At 36.6% G+C, this 26,333-nt stretch overlaps 1 protein-coding gene across 2 annotated transcripts in view; it reads left to right on the top strand.

The window, feature by feature from the left end:
• Window positions 1–26,333, top strand: part of LOC135749828 (uncharacterized) — a 98,442-nt gene that overhangs the window by 62,006 nt on the left and 10,103 nt on the right. For both annotated transcript variants that reach the window (XM_073816138.1, XM_073816143.1), the window contains exons 11-13: window positions 5,647–5,886; window positions 22,601–22,671; window positions 23,087–23,197. In XM_073816138.1, coding sequence (XP_073672239.1) covers window positions 5,647–5,886; window positions 22,601–22,671; window positions 23,087–23,197 — 422 coding nt within the window. The remainder of the gene's footprint in view (window positions 1–5,646; window positions 5,887–22,600; window positions 22,672–23,086; window positions 23,198–26,333) is intronic.

Raw genomic sequence — 26,333 nt, 5'->3', positions numbered from 1 at the left:
TGTATTAAAAATAATACTATATTGCATTTTTATTTATTACAAATAAATGTAAACTGCTATAAAAAATATTTTCACCTCCAGAAACTTCCGTAAAAATTATTGTATTGCATATCATATATTTAGCATTATTTAGCTAGTAATCGCATATCACATTTTTTTATATTATAGCATTTCTTCTATAGTAAATACCTTTAGGTTACATAACAAAATATTAAACCAATTTAATTTTTAAAAAGTATGCATAAATACTTTTTTGAAGCAAAACATTTCACAAAAAGTTTTATTAGGTTTCATATTATGAATCGAAGACATATTGATTAAAATTAGGACAAATGGTATGTTGACACTTTTTGGTTGTCCAGATTTATGAAAGCAAACTTTATTGAACTACGATGAGCTAACTAAGAGAGGAATTGACTATGCAACCTGACATTTTGTACATTTATAACACAAAATTTCATGTATAGTAGTTTCCAAATACATTGGGTCTACTGCATGTGAATCATGTATCAGAAAATGATTACACTTAAACTTATTTTACGCTTGAAAATTAGGATCACCCGTTCTGCAAGATATCATCAATTATTCATCAGCTTGTGATTTTTAAATCGTGATTCAGACGCGCTAATGAAGGTGTTTCTGTCTTTCCTGACCACTCCATTGTCCTCCCAGCTCGTAACGAATTCATAGGTGTCCTGATCCCTTTTTGTGATGGCTTGGCTACTGTTGCTTTTCTTCTGGTCACTTCGGCGACCTCCGCGAGTGTTTAACTATAGTCTTTAGCATTCAGCTGAAACTGAAGATGTCACAGAAACATGAATGTGCCATCATCCAGCACAAAAAGGAGAGACTTAGCCGGACTGACCCGAGCGGATTGTCCTGCAAGACACCAGGCACTGCTGAACAGATTAAGGGCGTGAATGGAGGAGATGGAAAAGCAGAGATTAGCCGTGTTCAGAGCAGGATCGCTTCCCCCTGAAACAGGACCACACACTGACACGGTCACTTCGCCGGCATTGTCACACAAGGCCTCGGAAGCCATTGTTTACCAAATCCTCAATCGTTCGGACAGTGCTGAGACCCGGATACCGACTCTTTGATTGGCACTTGTCAGAGCTGGAATAATGGAATGATGTGTTGGGAAACTAAAGTTTAGGAAGGACAATCAGGAACCATGAATAATAATCAAGGGGGGATTTTCTCTTTCCTACACCCCTCACCGACTATTCTTGGATTTGGGTGGCAAGGCTGAAAGCTTCTTGCCGGCCGATTGTGTCGTCGATGCTCATCCCTTTCTCAAACACACAAAGAAAGAGATACACGGCCGACCTTCTTGCGTCTTTCTGGTGAGCTGGATGCTCGGATTTCCACACGGGAGGGCGGGCGGGGCATTATCGAGGGTGCATTTGTTTTCTGTGGCCTTGTCAGGGTGGGAGGAGGTTGCTTGCTTGATGAAAGATTTGACTCTGCCACTCTCAGCCAAATCCAGCTATCTGTGTCTTTCAGGCCGGCCAGTTGGTATGGTAACCTGGCGTGTGTGGGTTTAAGATGGTTTCTAAGCAGGTCAGTGCCTCGTTTCCAGCTTTGACCAGTCTGTAATCGCTGTTGTGCATTGGAGGATTATGGAGTGTAAGAATAGGAGGTTTTACAGGGAGAGATAGGCCACGCTGAATGGAATTAGTTAGGTTCACAAATTACCCTGTGAAACTTGATTTCACGCAACGGTCAGGGTCTGGAGATGGTAATTATTTAAAAAAAAAAGTCCACTTTTAGGAAATATATGAAGAGTTCAGATCAACAACAAAAAAAACTCTTAAGTGCATCTGACATGTTTTTTTTCTAAATGAGCATTTTTATCAGGCTCTTATGTTTAGGTTCATCAATTTCACTTTAATGCCAATAAAAGATTATTAGTCTTATTTAAAAAAAATAAATGTCTGTAACACTTTACTTAAAGGGGTGTTCATAAGACCGACATGACACCTTCATAATCATGACATGAGCATGATTTTATGCACATTTATGAAAACTGTCATTAAGTGTCATTCGTTCAATTATGTCATTTTTAATGCAAAGATGAAATTGTTTGAATTGTCTTTGACAACTTGACATAAACCAATACATCATAACTTGTCATAAATCTGTCATAAACATGACATAGCAGAATAATTATTAAACTTAAGAAACTACCTAGCTTTATGGGTTAATACTATGTTAAATAATTTTAAACAACCTTAACAAAATGCAACAGACACGTCAAAATATTATACTTAATTTAATGTATGTGCACAATACATAAAAAACGGACAACTAACTTGTTCATCCTCACACAGAGGGTTCTGAAATTTTCTGACATAGAAAAAAAACCTAACAAAACCAATTAATTTAATGTTATTAACTGTTTTTGCAGCGATATGGACCAAACTCTGCTTGAATTAACCCATTATTGTAGTGTTTTTCTTTAATTTTGGGTGAATCGGTCTCCAAATGCAATAAAATATAATTTTATACATTTTAATTATTATTATTATTATTATTATTAAAGGATTGATTTTATTTGTAAAAAACATGTAGGAAACTTAAAAAACATTATGAACTGAAGAATATTCATGATGTTGTTATAAAACTATTTGACAGAGTATTAACACTTCATTTTAATGACAAATTATATTTGTACCACTGTAGTTGAGGTCAAGAAAAATATTCATGATGCTGTTATAAAACTATAAGACAGAGTATTAACACTTAATGACATTTTAATGACAAATTTAACTTGTATCACTGGTAAAAAAGTGGTCAGTTATCTAGTCAAGTTGTCATGACAAGTTATGAAGTATTGGTTTATGTCAAGTTGTTATAACAAAGACATCTCAAACAATGTCATCTTTGCATTAAAAACGACACATTTGAACAAATGACACTTAATGACAGATGTCATAAACTTGCATAAAATATCCCTCATGTTCAATGCACGTGTCATGTCATGATTATGAATGTGTCATGTCAGTCTTATGAACATCTTTTCAAGTAAAGTGTTACCAAAATGTATTTTTCTGCAAAAACCCTTTAAGTGCATGCAATTTCTTGGCAAAAACCTTGACTTCTAAAACAAATCCACTTCTTGGTGTTTAGCGGCTTTTATATCCGAGCTCTTCCAATTTAATCTGTACCTTCATTTTATTCCTTTAAAGAAATAAGCGTAGGGATTGAATTGTACAACCAGACATCTCACAAGCGGAGACTTGCCAGCATATTTCTTTTTAAAAACAACAAACGGCTTATGTGATTGGCTGATAAATAAATTTACATGAATATAAAAAAACTTTTCAACATTAGATCTGGTCTGCAACAGTCTGCTTGCTTAAAAAACTAGATCGCAAGACCAAATGATGTATGGATCATAAACTATGAATCATAAACTACGTGAACCCATTCGCCCTTGTGGGATTTATGCAAAGTGCCCTTTTGTTAGTGTCCTCACGTTGCATAAAACAAATCACAGATTTCTCGTGGCCTCTTTTCAAAGCCGAGCAACTGCTTAACTGTCCATTTTCACGTCTCATTTACTGTTCTGCAAAACTGTAAAATATGGCCGCCGTTAACCATTAAATGCAAAATGATGCATTGACGTCTGTCAAGGTGAATAATTGGTGCGTATGCAGAGACAAGCTACCACACAGTGTGCAAGGCTACAACACAGTTATACAATCAGAATGATGATCTCTCTTTTATCTGATACCTGAACATAGCTGTGTACATAATCTTGATAAGTAATTACATCATAATGTCTTTAGATGGCCACACACCTATTGCAGAGAGACATTTCTTTTTAATGCAGTATAAATTTAGATATTTGCTTTCCTTCAGTCAATTGGACAAGGAAATATTTAATCAAGTGATGATTTAATATAGTTGCTAGAGCAAAACCATGGTCTCTTTTGTGGTAACCATGGTTTATTTTTACAGTAGCAACCTATTTTTATTGTAATAAACCGTGGTTAATTTTCATAAGGGTATGCCATTCAAGGACAGTCATTAACAAACCGACCCCTGGAATTCACGTGCTGTTGTGTTAAACAGAATAAAAGGCCTATTTTCATTTACACTGTAGCACAAAGCCACATCACAGTCCAGTGTTTTAAATTTAAATGGTGAAGAACACACAATCCAGAAACCCCCACAGGTTGGGTGCTAATCGATCTCACTCTTTGTGCCTCTAAACGCAGGAAGCGCTTTGTGAGGACTTCTCAATGAGTTCTAATGAATGCTTCTAATTTGGGAGTGCTGGAAAATTAACAGACCTCCAGGACTCTCAAGAGAGCATTTTGCTTTTTAAATGGCATCTTTGAGGAAAATGTGATTATGAAGTGCAAAAAAGGAAGGAACAGGAATGAGTGGATTTTGAAAGGAAGAGTTAAGGGGACCGTTTGAGAATATTGGCCCATTTGTATCCGACTTACAAAAACGCCAAGTATAGTTTCCCAAAAAGACCAAAGGTTTTTTAAACATTTTGTATTTAAACTTATAAGTAATTATTAATTATTTAAGGGGCATTGCTATAATTTATAGGACCTGTCTGAAAGTATGGGTGGTGATCATCTCCTCAGGGCCGGAGCCATCTGATCATAGGGCCCAAGATCCGTTTTTCCTGGTTGCTCTCTCAATGACATAATTTATATTTATCTTAAAGGAATATTCCATTTTCTTAAAAGAAAAATCCAGATAATTTACTCACCACCATGTCATCCAAAATGTTGATGTCTTTCTTTGTTCAGTCGAGAAGAAATTATGTTTTTTGCTTGATTTTTCTCATTTTAATGGACTTTAATAGAGCCCAACATTTAATACTTAACTCAACACTTAACAGTTTTTTTCAACGGAGTTTCAAAGGACTCTAAACGATCCCAAACGAGGCATAAGGGTCTTATCTAGCAAAACGATTGTCATTTTTGACAAGAAAAATAACAAATATACACTTTCAAAGCACAACTTCTCATTTAAATCCGGTCGTGATGCGCCAAACGTGACCCCACGCAATACGTCAAGAGGTCACAGAGGACGAACGCGAAACTCCGCCCCAGTGTTTACAAGTGTTGAGAAAGAGGACCGTTCCGACGTTGTTGTATGTCAACTGATACTAATTAATGTCTTTGTGTCAGTTTATTGTTTACAATGGTCTGCAAATGTGCGTTTTATATATGTAACACGTGACCTCCCTACGTCACTACGCATTTACGTTAGGTCGCGCTGGACCGGATTTAGACGAGAAGTTGTGCTTTAAAAGTGTATATTTGTTATTTTTCTTGTGATGACAATCGTTTTGCTAGATAAGACCCTTATGCCTCGTTTGGGATTGTTTATAGTCTTTTGAAACTCTGTTGAAAAAAACTGTTAAGTGTTGAGTTAAGTATTAAATGTTGGGCTCTATTAAAGTCCATTAAAATGAGAAAAATCCTGCAATGTTTTCCTCAAAAAACATAATTTCTTCTCGACTGAACAAAGAAAGACATCAACATTTTGGATGACATGGTGGTGAGTAAATTATCTGGATTTTTCTTTTAAGAAAATGGACTATTCCTTTAAGTGAGTGATTTTAAAAAAGTGTGAACTGTATATTGATTAACACTTACTGTGTCCTCCATAAAGAAAATTCTGCTAAGGAGGAAACTGCACAGGAGCAGAAACGTTCAGGGAGCAGGAACCATGCTGAAGTGGAAGTCCATATGAACAGGTCCAACAGACTCCGAGAGAAGAAGAAGAGGAAGAAAGAGAGCAAGAAGAGCAAGGAGTTGAAGAATAAAGCCCTTGAGATTTTCTCCAAACTGCAGGATGGAAAAGACCCAGCACAGCCCGATCATCAGAGCCCTTGCTCCAAGTTTGAAGACTGTAAGTATACTTGACCTTATGAATACTGTTCTGAATTTGTAAAATGACCCTACTAAAAATATCACTTATTTAAACTAGGGTCTGGGGACCCCCGGCAGTCCCCCAAAGGTTCTAAGGTATCCCCAAAAAAATCGAAAGAGAAAAGTTAAATGACTCTTTATACACCGTTTCAGCAGTAACAACATAAACAAATGACTTTCGCAAATAATCAATAACAACAGAGTAGTTAATTTTTTCTGATAACAAGCAAAAAAAACAACAAGTACTTTAGCTTAGTGCGAATCATAGATAAAGTGTATCAAAACTGAGCTAACGTTACTGTGTAAAATTAATATATTCAATGTTAACTACAGATCGGCTGACAAACCTCCATTCACATAGTGGTGATCCATGATCGCCGTCTCCCCTCATCTTTAGGTAACCAAAATATTTGTTATTTTTGATGAGGTATTTGTTCCAGAGTTCAGTTTAGCCACAAGCCAGATCATTAAAGGCCGTGGGTGCATGATCTCTGAAAGCCAATGTTGATATTAAAAATCACCTAAACAAACACACCCCTACCCCAATAAAATCTGGACCTTCTTTTGAGACCGGCTCCACACATACGCAACCCAGTTAACGATGTCAGGTAGTAGACACGCCCCTTACTGCTGATTGGCTACAAGTGTGTTTTGGTACTCATCCTGACTCCCTTTTCCAAAGTGTTTTTCTAAAATCAGGTACTTCACCTTTAAAACCATAGAGGCCGGAAGTTAATTTCCGACCAGACGCATAACCCCGACAACGCACGTACATCCGATGAAAGCAATCTGTACAGAATATGGATAAATGGATATATATTTTAGGAAAATGGTCACTCGCTAAAGTTTCATCATATGTGGGGCTTTCTGCCATCAAAAATTTGAAAACCTCTGATTTGGAGAGAATGACACAGATTTTCATAGATAAGGGGGCTTCATTGAGTGTGCATTTACACAACAACAATGTACTAAAAATGAAAAAGTTTCTCCTTTGTGTTTTTCGCGTTTTAACGTTGTTTAAACTGTTCCCATTTACACAGAACAACTCAAAACAACTTGTGTTACGCATGCCAGTACACTGTAAAACATATTTAGTAAAAAACAATAAAAGTCCAGCAGCTGGGGTCCTTAAAATACCGTAAAATAACATGCACAATAAATTACAGAAATTGTCTGTGATACAAAAATACTGTATTTTTTCTGTATTTTACATATGCACATTTACGTGTTTTTCATGTAATTTTACAATTTTTAACTGTATTTCAAAAAAACTTGGAAAATCTGTAAAATAAAATGGTAAAATTCCGTAAAAAACATTTTTACAGTGTAAGTTGGCAACACCATGTTCGAACACAATATGTATGAGCATGACATCACAACGTTACGTTTTTATAGTTAACAAAAGGAACAATGACCGTATCATTTTCAAAAACATGGACTTTAAGACTCATTTTCAGTGTACGACACGTAGTGGCGTAGTGAGGAACGTGGAAGCGCAGAAAGCAAAACAAAACGCCAATCAGGATATCTGTGAAAAGTGAGTTGTTATAGCTATACTGCAGATTTTATCTAGGCTTAAAATGGGACTGGTGTTTTTTTTTTGCTCTCTGCGTTTTCACGTTCGCCACTACGCCACATGTCTCGTATGTTACATCCTACTTTATACGTTGGAAACGCACTCTCTCATGAACGCGCGTTGGTCGCTACCGGAAGCTAGTTATTTTAGTTAGTAAAGTTTTAAATATTGATATTTTTCTACAAAGTAGCATCAATTTAGAAGGCCTTTTATTAACCCCCTGAAGCCATGTGGATTACGTATGTGAAGGATAGATGAACTTTTTGGGCTTCAAATCATAAGCACCATTTGCTACCATTATAAAGCTTGGAACAGCCAGGACATTTTCTAATATAACTATACAAAAGATAATCATATTCATCGAGTGAGATAATCATATGATAATTTTCATTTTTGGATAAACTATCCCTTTAACCAGCTTGGTCAACTAGCTAAGAGGGCGGCTACAACAGCACACCAGCATCACATGCTAAGGTCTGTGCGAATGAACAATGCCATCAAAACCACCTCTGTGTAATTTCAACCGTGTTGATTGATAAGATCCTTTCAGCAGGCCATCATTTTCATTTTGAGAACAACAAAACTGCTTACGCCATCCGAACGCTAAATGTAATTTGACACTGTGTACACACTCCAGTCTGGCCACCATCTCTTGTTTAGTTTTGAACCAGTAGCGTCGCACTTGATTTTTTAATTAGCTGCGCTTTCGAGTGCCGGTCCACGCCGATGGTCCCAATTTGCCGGCTGCGGCACTTTTTGATGATTGGATGAGCGGTTGGAGTGCTGAGGAGAGAGAGGGTGTGTACTGAAGGTCAAGGTGAAGGGGTGGAGCCCCAGCAGGGTCGTGGGAGGTCACGGGGCTGAGGGGCTTTTGTCTGAATGCAGAGATGTTTTGTGAATAGACCTGATTGGACAGGTCCCTTTAGCTTCAAATCAAATACAAGAGGAGGACGCAAGCAGCTGCCGTTCACATCAGGGAAAAGTGTTGTGTGTGTGTTGTGTGAGAGGATTTTGAATTAGAAAGCAAGAGGATGAATAGAGAAGACAAGTTACCTTGAATTATATCATTTGTATTTAAAAAATATATATTTTCATGGATGAGGGCAACATGATCTTCATAATTTGGTTTCTACTAACAAATGAATTTGCACAAATACAAAAGAAGATTTTTTGATAAATAATTGTAAGCCCACCCACTAACCTCAGGGTGAGTAAATGGTGACAGAATTTTTATTTTTGGGTGAACTATCCCTTTAAGGACCACTTGCTTTGGTAGCAATTATTCCTGTAAGATCTGAATTGAGGCAAACGGTCACCATAAATTGTATGTATGAATATGTGAGGCCTCTCAGACACTTGTGAGTGTAGCTCCTCCTCATTAGGAACCCAAAAGCTCTAATTGGACATAATTTGTACCCCCTCTGTCAATACAGAACACAAAATCAATGCACAAATAACAAGTGTCCCAAAATTGGTCTGGATTTGGACATTCTTTGCTCTTTAGGTTTTCTTCTGCTCCTGTCTCTGTCCTTTTGGCTTTGTGCTTTCCTTTTTTTGGCCCCTACCTGCACCGATTGGTTGGATGTGTGCTGTATGTACTACAACCTATACTAAATGTTTGTTTAAGCATGCTTTGCTGTGTTCTGAATTGAATATTGTATTGCATACTTTACTATATGTTTATTATAATGCATTACATTACATTTATAAATTTAGTTTGATCCAAAGCTATGTATTCTAGGTATACTTTTTATCAGTATACTTGGTTTTCTCTGGGACAAGGTTGTGACTTTTGAACTACTCATTCATGCTCTAAACCTTAAAATGGCTGGGTTATTTTTTGAGGTTAAAGTTTAACCTATGCTGGGTTGTTATAACCCATTGTTGTGTCAAATATAAAAAAGTTTTATCAATTTAACACAATAGCTGAGCTCGTCCCTTTTCGACTAAATGCTGGGTAAAAACAAAATAAAAGTTATATTGATAGTAGAAATGATAGTAATATTACTTTGTTGCACTTGCCTACTAAAATGGTGGGTCAAGACAAGCGCATTGCATTGTGGGATAGTTTAGGATGCTTCCACACAATGGCTAAAATGGATTGTTATTACACGCTTCGCATCAGGCTCCTGATCACCTGTGTGGGTTTATTTTGCGATAACCTGGGCCTCCAGGGGTTCCCAAGAAGGTTTCAAGGGGTCCCCAGAAAAGTTCAAGAGAAAAAAGACAAAGCAAAAATTGTGAAAAGTCTATGTGTAGCCAATTATTTAAGTTTGTAAAAAAATTCTTTATAAAATCACATGTACTATGCTGTGAAAAGTTGAATCAGCTTAAAAAATAAATAAATTGGTAACAACAACAAAAAATTTTGTTTATTCAATTTAAAATTTCACTTTAGTTTCACTTTAAGTGTAAATTTTAAGTTGATTAAATTTAAATTTTTAGGTGTTACGAATTGAAGTAACTTATTAAGTTGAACCAACGTTTTACAGTGTAAATATGGATATATATTTTAGGAAAGGGGTCTCTCGCTTAACGTTCATCATTTGTGGGGGTCACTGCCATCAAACAGTTTGAAAACTCTTGACTTGACTCCCAAACTGTCTAAGAAATACTAGGTTTTTTTAACCCGTGGTTGGGTAAAATATGGACAAAACCATGTAACCTATATAGTATGTTAGGTTGTTTTCAAATATGGTTAGGTCAAATATGGACATCGGTTGGGTTTATACACTGTACAAAAATGCAGCATTTTGTCAAATCAACATATATTTTAACGCTACAGTCTTAACCAAAATTTGTTGACATTACTAGAAATTTGCGAAAAAATCATTTTAGTTTTAACACAGGGTGAAAATAAACAGGTTAAGTTGTATTAACATAGAACCTTTAGTTGGTGTAGCAGACAAATCAATTTGCCATTAGTAGTCTTCACTAAAAAGTATTAGTTACGAAGTTTGACAAAGTTCAGTAAACTTAATTTTAATTTGATTTAATATGTCATTTATTTGTGTATCAATTGTTCAGGATTTTTTTTTATTCCTTTTATATTACTTTTGGGGTTATAAATGGTATTATAACACAAAATTCATGACCGACTATAAGTCAATCATTAAATAAACGTGATTCTCCAGAAATATAATAAAATGTGCTGAACAGGGTTCATGTAAGTCAACACTGATCACCTGAACGGTGACTTCACAAAACTATCATTTACAACATCAATAATATAAGAGCTTAGACCTTTATGACATTTTATTAACAAATATTTAAAGTTCTTACCAGTTTTTATTCTGTGAAAAATCTGAAAATATAAAATTCAGGTGCAAAGGATTATGAGTATTCCTTACAACATTTTCTAATCATTTTAAGTTCAGTTTACTTAAATGTTTTAGTTGAATGGATTTTAAATGAACTAAACTTTTTAAGCATTGGTCCAAAACACAAAATATTAAGTGATATTTTCTTCATTGTTTAAGTAAATATTAAGAGTGTACTTTAACTTGTTTTTATAAGTTATGTCAACTATTCACAGGTCAACTTAAAATAATATGTTTAATTTACTTGGAAAACAGTGAAGATATTTTACCCAACCATATGTCAAAACAACCCAGCATTTAAGGGTATATAAGCTATATTAGTTTTTAGCTGGCCCGTTCTATACTGTAAATACTACACATTTCGAAAATTGTAGTCGTCGTTGAGTCATTTGCATACTTCAGAAGAGTAGTATGGTAGTATGCAATACCCAACATAGTCCTTATCTATTTCCTCTGGTCACTAGGAGAGAGTGGAGATCTGTGATAAATGTCTGCGTTGATGAGGAACACCTGGTGGACCTGAGACGACCACACCCCAACACACACACACACACACACACACGTGTTGATTCCACTTAGAGTTTGCTAGCGGTTAGCGTACAGGTTGTGTAGGAGGCTGAATACGTAGCTGGCTTGTCTATGCTGTTGTTTTCACATTGATGAATGGCTTTTTCAAAAAGCTCAAGCAGAAAGTGTGTGTGCGAATGCGAGCGTGTGCGTACACATGTACCTGTGTGTGTGTGTGTGTGTGTGTGTGTGTCTATGGGTACAGTGCTTTTATGTGCTGCCTATTTGCACAGTCTTAAGGGATGGAGTAGCTATGTCTATTTACCATTAGCTCAGAGTGACTAGGCAAACAAACAGTCCCGCTATTGATAAGCACGAAGCGTGGAATATGCTCGCTGTTTTCAAAGCTCACAGCGAGAGGGAAAAAAGTGAATCTGTCAAAGACTCTATTATACGGCGTCCAAACAGAGAGGGCCCTTCCACAATGCCCCTAATAAAGGGACAATGTCAAGGAGAACTGCGACTACAATGCCAGATGATTTGGCCATTGTGGGGTTATCGCTGGAGATAAGTTATAACAGATGATTTAGCCTTTGTGAAGTTATCGCTGGAGATCAGGGTACAGTGGTTTGTAAGGGATTGTGGTGTGCTTGTTTGTGTATATACGTGTGTGTGTGTGTGTGTGTGTGTGTGTTGGTGAAAGTACATGGCACACAGCCAGCAGGAGGAGCGTGGGTCCTGCGTGTGTCTTTGTTTGTTTTAGCCTCCCCTCCTTTTCGAGGGAAGTGAAGGGGCGGGGCCACGTGTCCGGCGGCCAACAACAAAGCTCGCTCGAGAGGTCTGCCAAAATTTGCCCCCTGCACTTGTTCAAAGGGACTAAAAGTACAGTGCCAAATTTGAAATAATCAAGGAGCACAGCAGAGAGTTGGACGGCATGCGTTTGTTATTTGTCAGTTGAGTTTGCACCATAGAGTCCAGCACGTGGCAAACAAAGAGACTAGAAAGTGTGTGGTATGGGATAAATACTTTTTCCAGCTGCTGTAGCTGCCTTCCTATGGCCAAAAGTAGATAGACATTTAAGGTCCACTTGCAACTTCATTTATGATTGATCTATTTTACAATATTTATGTATCAAAATTAAAAGAGAGTTTAGTTTATTTACAGCTGTGCAATGCAAAAGACATTTGAAACATTAACGGTTTTGCACAGTGCAGATTATTGGCTTAAAGGGACAGTTCACCCATTATTTACCCATCCTCTTGTTGTTTTGAACATGTAGGAGTTTTTTATTTTGTTAAACACAAAATAAGTTTTTTAGATAAATGATGTTAAGCTCACAGTTGATGGTACCCGTTTGCTTCCATAGTATTTGATTTTCCTACTATGGAAGTAAGTGGGTACCATCAACTATGTGCTTAAAGTGCACCTATTTCATTGCTAAAAAACAAGTTTTTTTGTGTATTTGGTATAATACAGCGTGTTTGCATGGTTTATGGTTAAAAAACACATTATTTTCCACGTATAAAACATTTTTGTAACTCCAGATTTCACTCTCTTTTTGAAACGCACGGATTTGAAAAGCTCTGATTGGCCAGCTAATCTGTACATTGTGATTGGCCTAAATACCTCTGACATCAGCAGGAAATGTGACGCCCCTTACCATGTTTGAAAGATTCGCTCACAATGCAATGCTAACAGGAGTTAACTTTTACAGGCTGTGAGTCCGAAGCAGGAGGAATTATGATAATGTCGGTCTTGTCTACATCACCAATCCCAGGAAGTAAACCGTTGCTTACAATCCGTGTGTTTATTGTAGTCCAAGAAAAGAGATTTACGTTGGAGACGATAACTCATTGTTTACTTTGGGGTTTGTACCTTTTAACGCATATCGTGGACATGTACTAATAAACACTTACACACCAGAGGGAATGTAAAAACGTGAATCGGACAATAGGTGCTCTTTAACATCATTTATCAAAATATCTTATTTTATGTTCAACGGAATAAAGAAAATCATACAAAAATTTCGGTTAAGTGGACCTAAACTTTTGAACAGTAGTGTAAATCAGGGGTTTTCAAACTTTATGATGCCAAGGGACCTCCAAATATTATTAACCTTTTATTTTATGTAATATAGGCGATCCGGTTTCGTTTTTTTTAATGGTCTGACTAGTTGCTAAACTGATCTCTTGAACAAATGCCTTGTCGAAAATAACAAATGTTTTGGTGTCCTAGGTAATATATGTGTTGTTTTTTTGCTTGTTATATAAATAAACTACGTTTAAAGAACTTTGTTGTTTTTTATTCTTAGCAGAGTTTACCGGAAGTTACGTGCGGACCACGACAGCTGCTTGTTTATGTTGTTACTGCTGAAACCGTCTATAGCAATCTATATATTTTATGTATAACAAATATATAATTGGCTACACTTGGAGTAAAGCTGGATGTATAAACATAAATAAATAATCAGATTTTTTGGGGGGACCCCCTAGAACCTCCTCAGACTCCAGTTTGAAAACCCCTATTGTTAAAATATCCAATCATTTGGTATTCCTTAACTTATATTCCAAGTGAATTACCTCCAAGTTAATTGCCAAAGCAATTATGTCCAACATGATGTTATTGTATGACAAATTCAATGTTTTTCCTTAAACCTTGTTGGGAAATGATCAGTGAGTAATACATACTTTCTTGCTGACCCTCTTGAGTACTTTATTTAAGTGTTAACATGAGTCATAATTACTGCCATTGTACTGAATTCAGTCAGCCGAATATTATAAGGGTTATTTCTGTTAAATTATATGGGTTGGCACAACATGAGGGTGAGTAAATGAAGTCCAAAATGAAGACTTAAAGAGACAGTTCACTTAAAAAAAATTAAACCTGTAAACTGTAAAAAAGTTGGCTTAACTTAAAAAATTTTGTTACATGGTTGCCTTAAAAATTCAGAGTTCATTCAACTAAGAAATATTATAAATTTTCATACAACTTTTTTAATCATCTAATATTTCAGTTGAATGAACTCAAATCTCAAAACGGCCATCAGACCCTCTTAAAAGAGTGACTATCATAAAGAGAGCAACAAAAGCGCAAACGCGCAAATATGAGACAAAATGAAGACTTAAAGGGACAGCTCACAAAAAAATTTAACCTGTAAACAGTAAAAAAGTTTGCTCACCTTAAAAAAGTTACCAGGTTGCCTTAAAATTTTGAGTTCATTTAACTTAGAAATATTACACATTTTCATACAAATTTTTTAATAAGCTAATATTTAAGTTGAATGAACTCAAATCTCAAAACGGCCATCAGACCCTCTTAAAAGAGTGACTCTATCATAAAGAGAGCAACAAAAGCGCAAACGCGCAAATATGAGACAAAATGAAGATTTAAAGGGACAGCTCACAAAAAAATTTAACCTGTAAACTGTAAAAAAGTTGGCTCACCTTAAAAAAGTTACCAGGTTGCCTTAAAATTTTGAGTTCATTCAACTTAGAAATATTAGAAATTTCATACAACTTTTTTAATCAGCTAATATTTAAGTTGAATGAACTCAAATCTCAAAACGGCCATCAGACCCTCTTAAAAGAGTGACTGGATCATAAAGAGAGCAACAAAAGCGCAAACGCGCAAATATGAGACAAAATGAAGACTTAAAGGGACAGCTCACAAAAAAATTAAACCTGTAAACTGTAAAAAAAGTTGCCTCACCTTAAAAAAGTTCTCAGGTTGCTTTAAAATTTTTAGTTCATTCAACTTAGAAATATAAGAAATTTTCACAAAACTTTTTTAATCAGCTAATATTTAAGTTGAATGAACTCAAATCTCAAAACGGCCATCAGACCCTCTTAAAAGAGTGACTCTATCATAAAGAGAGCAACAAAAGCGCAAACACGCAAATATGAGACAAAATGAAGACTTAAAGGGACAGCTCACAAAAAAATTAAACCTGTAAACTGTAAAAAAGTTGCCTCACCTTAAAAAAGTTACCAGGTTGTCTTAAAATGTTGAGTTCATTCAACTTAGAAATTTTAGAAATTTTCACACAACTTTTTTAATCAGCTAATATTTAAGTTGAATGAAATCAAGTTGAAAATTTAAAGGCGACCATGTAACTTACTTTGTTGAACCAACAAATATTTTTTATAGTGTACGAGTTACCTTATTCTATTGAACCTAAAAGACGATATTTTGATAAATGATGGTGACCACACAGGTGATGGCTCCTATTGACTTCCATAGTAGAAATCACAGATACACTTATCAAAATATCTTCTTTTGTGTTCAACAGAATAAAGAAAGAAACATATACAGTTTTACAACAACATGAGGGTGAATAAATGATGACAGAATTTTCATTTTTGGGCGAACTATCCCTTTAAAACACAAAACCTTTTTTTTAATAACTGTCATGCATTGACCTACAGTATGCACTGTATGTAAAAGAGGTCACAGGCTCGTCTGACCTTGTTAATGAACTATTTGAGGGAGTCTTTCTGAATGACAAACATAAACAAAGCTATGGGATTAAATATGGAGCACAAACAAACACAATGAGTCTCTGTGTAAGGACAATAATGTGTTTTTGAGCGCGAATATGCAAGAAAAAAAAGTCAAGCAAAAATAATAGCATGTAAAATCAATTACACAAACAAACGCTCAGGACCGGACCTGCCTAGAGCTTAGCGCAAAACTGAAACCTTAACACTTTGAAAGACGGGAACAATACCTCATTCGGACAAGAGCAAAAATGATCATACATTATTCATTGGCTACAGACGTGAATGAACGGCAATCATTGCGTTGCGGTTGAAACAGCTGTAGGGTTCCTCCCTGAAGACTGTGTGTTAAATGGGATGTGACTGCGGTTTTCTGTGGCGTCTTCGGCTTTTTGGATAGTTTGATATGGGGTGGAGGCCATCAGACCCTCTTAAATGAGTGACTCTATCAGAAAGAGAGCAACAAAAGGGCAAACCCGCAAATATGGGTGCCCGGCTCTCATCGCCCCGTCACACGTCCCTTATTATTCCACCACTGAATTGCCGTCAGTCCCACTGCAGATTAGGAGAGAAGTACTGTTCCTGCAATCTCCCCGTCTCTCTCTCCACCTCTTTTTCTCTTGATTAACATTTTCTGCTAGGCTTCACACCAAAGGGCCCAACCTGTGCGCTGCAAAAGCTCAGGGTGGAAAAAAGCCATCAGCCGCTGGAGCAGAATCAGATAAGGCTATCAGGCGGGAGGCGTTAGCCCAGGAGCTTTGTGCCCCCTCTGTTCCCCTTCCCGCACGTTTGCTTGTGCTTCCTCCTTCAATCTCTCACTCCACTGCACCTTTTGTTCCCTTGATTCCACGGCAGAAGCCCCCCAAACACACACACACAACATGTGCCACAAATCCCTGTGTGTACTGCTGGCCTGCAGCAGGCAGGGCTGAGGTGGGACGCTGGGATGCATAAGACATCCATGGTTCAGTTTAACAGTAGACGATATAGCGAAGTTCAAAGATCTCGGGGGGAGGTAAAATAAGGGATTTGGTATCGCTACGGATGGGGCAGAAAGTGGTCCAGGCATAAACACAAGCTTATTATTTTACTCCATTGCATAGGAGATAATCGATACACCAACAAAAATAACTCAAAAGTTATTTTTACTTTAAACCAGACTGCAACCAGAGCATTTGAAATTAGTATTCTTTGTACCCAAGTTCTTTTAACTTTTAGTATGTAGCCATGATATAATAAAGGCTTTTTACTGAAAAGTAATAATTTTATAACATCAAAACATGTTTCAGAATATTTAATTTGTGTTGTTTTGCCTTTTTAACAACGCATTTTTATGCATTCAGCACTTTTTTATGCAAAAATATTGAAACTTTTTTTGTGTCTTAAAGGGATAGTTCACCTAAAAATGAAAATTGTCATCATTTACTCGCCCTCAAGTTGTTCCAAACCGATATCAATTTCTTTGTTCTGCTAAACACAAATGAAGATATTTTAAATAAAAATGTTTGTAATCAAACAGATCTCGGGCACAATTGACTTTCATAGTGTTATTTTTATATACTATGAAAGTCAATGGTGCCCCAGATTTACCTACATATCTTTAATTTAGCAGAACAAAGAAATGTATACAGGTCTGGAACAACTTGAGGGCAGGTAAATGATGACAGAATTAAGATTTTTAGGAGAACTATCCCTGTAAATTAGATAATTTTTTGCCTTTTTTGTTTTTCTGTTAGGGTGTTAAAAATTGCTGGAAAGCGAGACCGAAATCCTGAGTTTTTTATACAAACAGCAAAATGTTGAAACAAACGTAGCTTGTAAACGCAAATGAAGATATTTAAAAAAAAACTGTAACCAAACACATCTAGGTCACCATTGACTTTCATAGAGTTATTTTTATCTACTATGAAAGTCAATGGTGGCCCATATCTACCCAAATACCTTAATTTGTTTTCAGCAGAACAAATTTATACAGGTCTGGAACAGCTTGAGGGTGAGTAAATGAGGACAGTATTTGGGTGAACTATGACTTTAAATATTTTAATTTTGTTTTAGGCTTTTTTGTTTTCCTGTTAGGTCAGCTTTATCATGTCAAATAGGCTGCATTTACACTTCAAGTCTTAATGCATAGATTTCAACTTTTGACCATATCCGTTTTTTGTCCTGCCTGTTTACACATACTTTAGACACGCCTCATATCAGGTGTGCATGTTTACGTTAAACTCCCACCCAGACAGAATGCTAGCTTAACTGGGTATACAGCAGTGTTAGCTACGTTAATACTGTATCATTATCACTTACTTAAAGTAAAGGCCATTGTTAATGATTACCTTTGGCATCATCGTCATCCACATTGTCTTTCCATGTCATCAGAACAACGCTTTGTATTGACGTCAGGTCACTGTTGGGTCTTGACATCTGATCAAAGTTGGCTTGATGTCAAGACCAAAATTTGGCTTGACATGAAAATCCAACATTGAAAGACGTCAAATTCCAACGTTGATGCGACGTCAACATTTAATGTTCATCCGACGTCAAAATCTGACCATGATTCGAGGTCAAAATCCAACTTTGATCTGACGTCAAGACCAGAGGTTGTTCCGAGGTTAAGACCCAAGGTTGATCAGACGTCAAAATCCAATGTTGATCAGATGTCAAAATCTGACGTTGATTCGACGTCAAGACCCAACGCTGATCCAACGTTGATCTGACGTCAAGACCCAACGTTGATGCGACGTCGACATTTATTATTCATCCAACGTCAAAATCTGACCATGATTCGAGGTCAAAATCCAACTTTGATCTGATGTCAAGACCCAACGTTGATCCAACGTCAAAATGCAATGTTGATCTGACGTTAAGACCAGAGGTTGTTCCATTGTCAGGACCCAAGGTTGATCCGACGTCAAAATCTGGCATTGATTTGATGTCAAAAATCTGAAGTTGATTTGATGTCAAATTCCGACGTTGATCCGACGTCAAGATCCAACGTTGATCCGACGTCAAGACCAGTGGTGTCAAAAGTATTCATATTCATTACTCAAGTAGAAGTATAGATACTAGGGTTAAAAAAGACTTTTGTAGAAGTTGAAGTATCAACTCAAGCTTTTTACTCAAGTAAAAGTGAAAAAGTACTGGTTTCAAAACTACTTAAAGTATAAAAGTAAAAGTAATGTAAGGAAAAAATGTCATTACGGAAAAAAGCCTAGGCCGCACCACAGGGGCCTTTTGTGCACTACCCTATCTCCTCTAAAACATGTTTCTAAAGGCCATAATAACTATAGTGTTATATTAAAAATGTTAATGTTAAACAATTTGGGATGCACTAGGGCCAGGGGTGCGCAACATCAGTCCTGGAGTGCCGATGTCCTGCAGATTTTAGCTCCAACCCTTATAAAACCTTGGCTACCTGTAGTTTCAGGTGACTTTATAGACCTTTATTAGTTTGTTCAGGTCTGCTTGTTTAGACCTGGAGCTAAACACTGCAAGACATCGGCACTCCATGTTGCCTACCCCTGCACTAGACTATCTGTTTCAACCACATACGGTACATGCCCATTAAAAATGAATGCATTTCAATACAATGCGAACAAATTCATTAAAGCAGTGGTTCTCAAACTGGGGGCCGCGAGATGGTGCCAGGGGCCCCAGTTTTATAATATTTTATGAAATACATTACTTTATTATAAATTCTGTGTAATTAAACCTCAAAAAATAAGGCTACTAAACAAAAGCAATACATTGTATAATTTAATATGTTTTGTTTAATTCAAATTGTAAGTTTTAGAATGTTTATGTCATACATTTTCTTTGAGGGGTCGTGAAGGAATCCACTCAAGGGAGGCGCGAAAAAAAAAGGTTTGATAACCACTGCATTAAAGAACCACATATGTGTACTACTGAGCATTAACATGTGTTCCATAGAGAGGAAGATATGATGACTAGTTGCCTATAAATATTGTAATGGTGCAAAAAGTCAAACTTCAGAGCAGGGCCGCTGCTGGCAAAACTTCTACAGTGGTGCCCTCTTTAGTTAAAAAACAACAAAATCACACACAACTATAGTATGTGTGAGAATAGAAATATGCTATTATTGTTTTCATTTAAAATTTTATTTTGACAGCAACACAAACTACAATTATACAAATATGCAATTATATATTATAGCCTATATTCCTGTATCTGTAACTTGTGTAGCTAATGGACTTTAGTATACTTTACTTTAGTCAGTATAAATCCAAGCAATTAAGGAGAATTACTAAATGTCTTTCTTGTAAGTAAATTCAAAAAGTCAGGTTTAAGGAAACAGCTGATGTCTATTAACAAAAGCAAAAGTTGGTAGGTATGGTTATGTGTTTGGTTGATTTAACACTCAAGCATTCAGCTAAGTAGGTTTTGTTAATGCAAATAAAATTTAGGGTAGTTATAAGCATATACAAAACAACAGATGTCTTTAGCATAGATATCTTTGCCATGCTTCAAAACGCAACGCAGCACAATGTCATTTAAGTTGAACAACTGAAGTTATATGATATAAATTGGTATTGTTACACTATTTAAATCACACAGATGAGTTGGTGTCAGCAGACAGCTATATATTTACACAGGCTTGTGAATGTGAACTGACCTGAAAGTGATGCGCGAGTTTTATTTCGTACTTTTCCATATGAAGACAGAATGCCGCGTTCTGTTACTGTACAAACGGATGGCGGATGATATCAAAGCATCGCGAGAGCAAACTGCTCCGCATGCTTTCTAATCGCTCTCGCGGTTCTTTTATGTTTCTCTGTGCAGCAGCATCGAACAAACTTTTGATCATCTGCAGTCAGCTGGGGGGCGGGGATTGCGTACAAACCAATAGGGTGTCGGAATGGTGTATGTTTATACTTCTCATCCAACCACAATCGCATTTATCTGGATGATGCAATTTATCAAGATAGGTTTTTTTAACGATGACAAGCCGGAATGAAAAAAAGCAAACAAGCCGAAATAATAGAAGTAACGAGGCGATTTTTAAAATGTAAGGAGTAGAAAGTACAGATAATTGCGTGAAAATGTAAGGAGTAGAAGTAAAAAGTCGTCTGAAAAATAATTACTCCAGTAAAGTATAGATACCCAAAATAGCTACTTAAGTAAGGTAACGAAGTATTTGTACTTCGTTACTTGACACCTCTGGTCAAGACCCAATGTTGATGCAACGTCAACATTTGATGTTGATCCAACGTCAAAATCTGACCATGATTCGAGATCAAAATCCAACTTTGATCTGACGTCAAGACCCAACGTTGATCCAACGTCAAAATTCAATGTTGATCTGACGTCAAGACCAGAGGTTGTTCCGACGTTAAGACCCAAGTTTGATCCGACGTCAAAATCTGGCATTGATTTGATGTCAAAATCTGAAGTTGATTTGATGTCAAATTCCGATGTTGATCCGGCGTCAAGACCCAAGGTTGATCCGACTTTAAAATCCAACGTTGATCCGACGTCAAAATCTGGCATTCATTTGATGTCAAAATCTGACGTTGATCTGATGTCAAGACCCAACGCTGATCCGGTGTCAAGATCCAACGTTGATCCGACGTCAAGATCCAACATTGATCCGAAGTCAAGACCCAACGTTGATCTGACGTTAAAATCTAATGTCAATACCCAAGGTTGATCCGACATAAAAATCCAGCGTTGATTTGACATCAAACTCCGATGTTGATCTGACGTCAAAATCCGCCGTTGATTAGATGTCAAGATCCAACGTTGATCTAACATCAAAATCCAACGTTGACCTGACATAAAGACCCAATATTGGGCAGACGTTAAACTTTAAACTTTGCTTCCACAGATATCCGATAATCCAAATTTGTAAGTGGCTCAGATCGGATAGGAAAAATTCGGATCTCTGTAAGTTTTTTGTGTTTTTACACGTGCAGCAATATTCGATATGTGTCAGATGTAAGCACTAAATCCGAATTTTTGTGACAGTATAAATGCAGTCATACTACTAACCAATGCACAGGTGCGATGCAGATTACACCCAGACCCAGGATGGCAGATTCAGTGTCTAAGGATCATCAAAGTCAGATAATGAGTGCAGATAAAGAGAGAGTCATCTCCATTCTCCCAATCCACATCAGCTCAATGATCCGAACGCGTCACTGTTTCAGATTCGAATCTAAATCCCAGCGCTGCTGAGGGACAGCCCGACACTTTGAGCTGCTCCCGTGAGTCTCGGTTATTTGCAAACAGATGTGCGTCCCTGGACCGAGAGGTTTTGATCAATCAGGCTTTAACAAGTCAAGTTGACTACATGCGAATGTTACTCTTTGCATGTGAATGGGAGAGGCCACGCAAGGCCCGGGTTTGATTAGGGGTAAGCTGATAAATGGCAGATTGAAACGGCCCCCTGTGAACGGGGTGCAGCTCATTGGGCCCAGCGCTTTAAATCCACAGTGATATCAACTCATTCCTCCCTATTCTTCTGTCTCACTGATGAATAGATCTATTATTCAGTGGATTCTGTCCATCTCTCCCTTTCGTTTCATGTATTGGAGCGATTGTGGCTTAGATGAGGTCTCCTCCTCCACTTTTTAACTTCTTTTTACTCTACCGTTCCTCTCATCTGGAAGCTACTCTTAGTTTTCAGTTCCATCTGTCTTTAAGCTCTTCTTGCCAAATGGTTGAATTTTGGCCTCTGTTCCCAATGCCTTGGTATGGCTAGTACACAATTGTTAACTTCATGTTGAGTACTGTTTGTAACTTCTTTACTCACTTTTCATTGCTTTGTCATCTTCTTTACAGTTGATTTCCTGGCAAAATACTGCATCCTTAGTCAGGAGAAGCTGTCGTTGTACAAAAAGGCTTTTGAGGCAGTAAGTAAAAGTGCTTTGGGATATACAATACTATGTACGCTCTCAGATAAAAAGGTACAAGAAGGTACAAAAGTTGTCACTGGGGTTCTACCTTATAAAAAAAGTACAGTTTTGTACCTAAAAGGTGCATATTGGTACCTCAAAGGTACACATCGGTACCTTAGAGATATATACTGGTATCTCAACGGTATCTGTACCAAAATGGTACATATTAGGACCTTTTTAAAAGGTACGTCCCAGTGACAACTTTTGTACCTTTTTTCTGAGAGCGCATGCATTATGCAATTTTGTTTTTTAGAGTTAAAGATAAAATATTTCATTTTTGGTCATTTTAGACATGATGGTATTAAGATGCTATCTATTTGTTATAGCCTAAGTGAATTTTTAAGTGTTATTTTATTTGCTTTACCTGCAGGCTGATAGTGATGGAGATGGGTATCTGAGCTGCCTTCAAGTGCTGGTAGCCCTGAAAAAGATCATTCCTCCAGAACTTCTGACAGAGGAGGAGGAAATCTATGTCTACAGGGTGAATTTTGTTTATTGTAAAGCATATTGTATTATCTACGCATCTCTTTTTATGGGTCAGTGACAAAAACGGTTTGGCAAGATGAGAAATTCAAAAATCTTTAAAAAAATTTTGTCCTTGCTTAAAATAGCTCTGTTTTCTAAATAATCTATGACAAATGATGTAAAAATGTATGTAAAAAAAAATTATATTACACTTAACTAGATGATTATATTTTATTCCACATGAATATATTTATATTTTCATAAAAAAATACTAGTTACACCATTTGACACAGACTGGTTACACCACATTGACATTTCTGCAATTATCCCCCCAAAATTCTGTCAGAATTAAATAAAACCAGAAATGTTTGACTTGATCCTCAAAAAAGAGAATGTATGCAAGTAATCTGCAAATATATTTTGAAATTTTTACCATTTTACATTTAATTGAACCATACGGACACAAAATAATTAACGTCACGTCATTGATCCTTATACATGAATTGCGCCTACTGATACAGTATTATTATTTCCAGCTTTTACTGCTTTATCACCCGATTTGATAATGAATTTGGGTAAATCTGGCCAACCCACACAAATCTGTCTTGCGCTGTGCATTTCCCCATCTTGCTGGCCAGTTTTAAGTGCATATAGCAGACTACCACAATTTGGCATGCTTTTATACTGCACACTCTTTTAAATGTACTTATCAACATTGCATGTTTGGATTTAAAGAGCTCAGATGCAAATCCCGCTAAGTGCGTCTGACATGTTTTCTGGTACATTAACATTTTTTATCAGACTCTAAATGGATTCTCCCTACAAACCGGTATTTCTGAATGGCCTGAGGCTGGGATTAAGTGGAGTTGAAGCGAAAGTATTTGATTAACATATAATGCGTGCCGAGAGTATTCGGTTAATATCATTATCTCATTTGTGACAGACGTGGCATTTAGCTTTTGCATGAGTTCCTCATATATTGCTGATTATTTCATCATTTTAAAATGAACTGTTTCATTTCCACTTGCACTTTCACTTTATGCAAGTGTTTGATCATTTATGAGGATATTTTTCCAAATTTGAGAAAAAAGTAAACTCATCAAACATATAGAATGACACAAATGTAACTTTGGAAACTATGCTGTGACTACAGGAAATTTAAAATAAATCAAAACTAGGTTATATTTTAGCTTTTTCAAAGTAGTCACCCCCAGTGGTTTTCAAACTGGGGGCCTGCAAGATGGTGCCAAGGGGTCCCCAGTTTTATGAAATACATGAAATTATTATAAATTCTGCATAATTAAACCTCAGATAAATAAGGCTAACCAACAGCACTACATGTATAATTTATTATGTTTTGTTTATGTAAAATTATAAGTTTGAGATAATTTTGTCATGAATTTTCTATGGAGGGGGGAGAGGGTTTTGAAAGGGTGCACCCTAAAGGGAGGCCACATGCCTAAAAGTTTGAGAACCACTGGCCTAGACTTTGTAAAAATGTTTTTTTTTTGTTATTACCCAGCTTTTTGAAGTCTTTTTAAACAGTATTGATAGAGTTCACCTTTATGCTGAGTTTAAACTGGCTGTGGGTTTTTCATTATTCCAAAAAAGAATACAAAAGAGGTATCTGTTTCTTGGGTGGTACCCACAAAGGTAAATTTTTGTACCTTTATGGGTATACACAACACATTGAAATGTTGTACCTTTTGGGGTACAATATTATACTCTAAAGACCTACTGTGTACCTTTTTCCGCGTGCGGCCCCCCTTGTGTACGGTGCATTCCTTCACGGCCCCCCCAAAGAAAATTTATGACAGAAAACTGCTCTAAAATTTAACATTTTAATTGAACAAAACATATTAAGTTATACAAATTAATGCTGTTGGTTAGTAGGGCTGGGCATCGATTCAGATGTTCCAGTTCGATTCGATTTCGATTCACAAGCTATCAAATCGATTCGATTCCGATTCTCGATTAAATTTTCGATTCCGGTTCTCAGGTAGGTTTTTATACTCGATTCTCGATTCAACTCAATGAATATAGATTTAATACACATACTATATTAATAAAAAAAGAACAGTGAACAGCAGTTTACAAGTGGGTAATTATAAAAAAGAAATTAAAAGCCACAACATGTCTTGCTTGCGAAATCTAAAATGCTTCCATTCCTCCATTCAATGTTTGCAGAAATAAATATGAAAAAAAACGATTCTGCTCTTTGAGAATCGATTTTTAATCGACCACGTTTTAAAAAACGATTAATCGCAAAATCGTTTTTTTTGCCCAGCCCTATTGGTTAGTAGACTTCTTTTTGTTAGGTTTAATTACACCGAATTCATGATAAATCAATGTATTTTATAAAATGTCATAAAACTGGGGCCCCCCTGGCACCATCTCCCGGCCCCCAGTTTGAGAAGCACTGCCTTAAGGAACAATTTTGTTAAAAACAGTTTACTGTACCTTTAAAGGTACACAATCAATCTGTAAGGTACAGTAATGTACCCCAAAAGGTACATGTTTGTATTATGTTTAGTATAACTGTAAAGGTACAAAACAAAACCTTAGGTTGCATTCACACTAAAGCGGTTACGCTTTTCAAAAATGCCAGCAGCTGGTGGGTTTTGTCCGTGCTCTGCGTTTGTCCATGCTCAGCAATGAGAGTTAAAAAATGTCAACTTCGGGTGAAACGCTTAGCTAGTCAATGTCACTCTCACTCAGTCGTCCAATCACAGTGGAGGAGGTGAGAAACAAATATTACAACAACGAACTGGCGCATGTTTCAACGACTGATAAACAAAGCAGAAGTATCACAGCATCCAAAAGGCTCAGCTGAAAAAAGCTGGGAAGCGCCTACAGTCGGCATCCGCCTGCCATTTTCAACCGCGTTTAAACGCTGTGGTGTGCACACTACCTTAGGGTACTACCCAGTGTTGGGAACGTTACTTTAAAAAAGTAATTAGTTATAGTTACTAATTACTTCTCAAAAATAGTAACTGAGTTAGTAACTGCGTTACATTATTATAAAAGTAATTAATTACCAGGAAAAGTAATTACTGCGTTACTTAAAAAAAATCTAATATTTCAAATAACTTGAATACCCCTTACAAATTAAATATGTTAAATGACTAAAATGAATATTTCAATTTTTTGGC

This window comes from Paramisgurnus dabryanus, chromosome 1 (genome assembly GCF_030506205.2).
Source record: "Paramisgurnus dabryanus chromosome 1, PD_genome_1.1, whole genome shotgun sequence".
Lineage (NCBI taxonomy): Eukaryota > Metazoa > Chordata > Actinopteri > Cypriniformes > Cobitidae > Paramisgurnus > Paramisgurnus dabryanus.
Note: the sequence above shows the minus strand (reverse complement) of the source record. Positions and strands in the feature narration are given on the sequence as shown.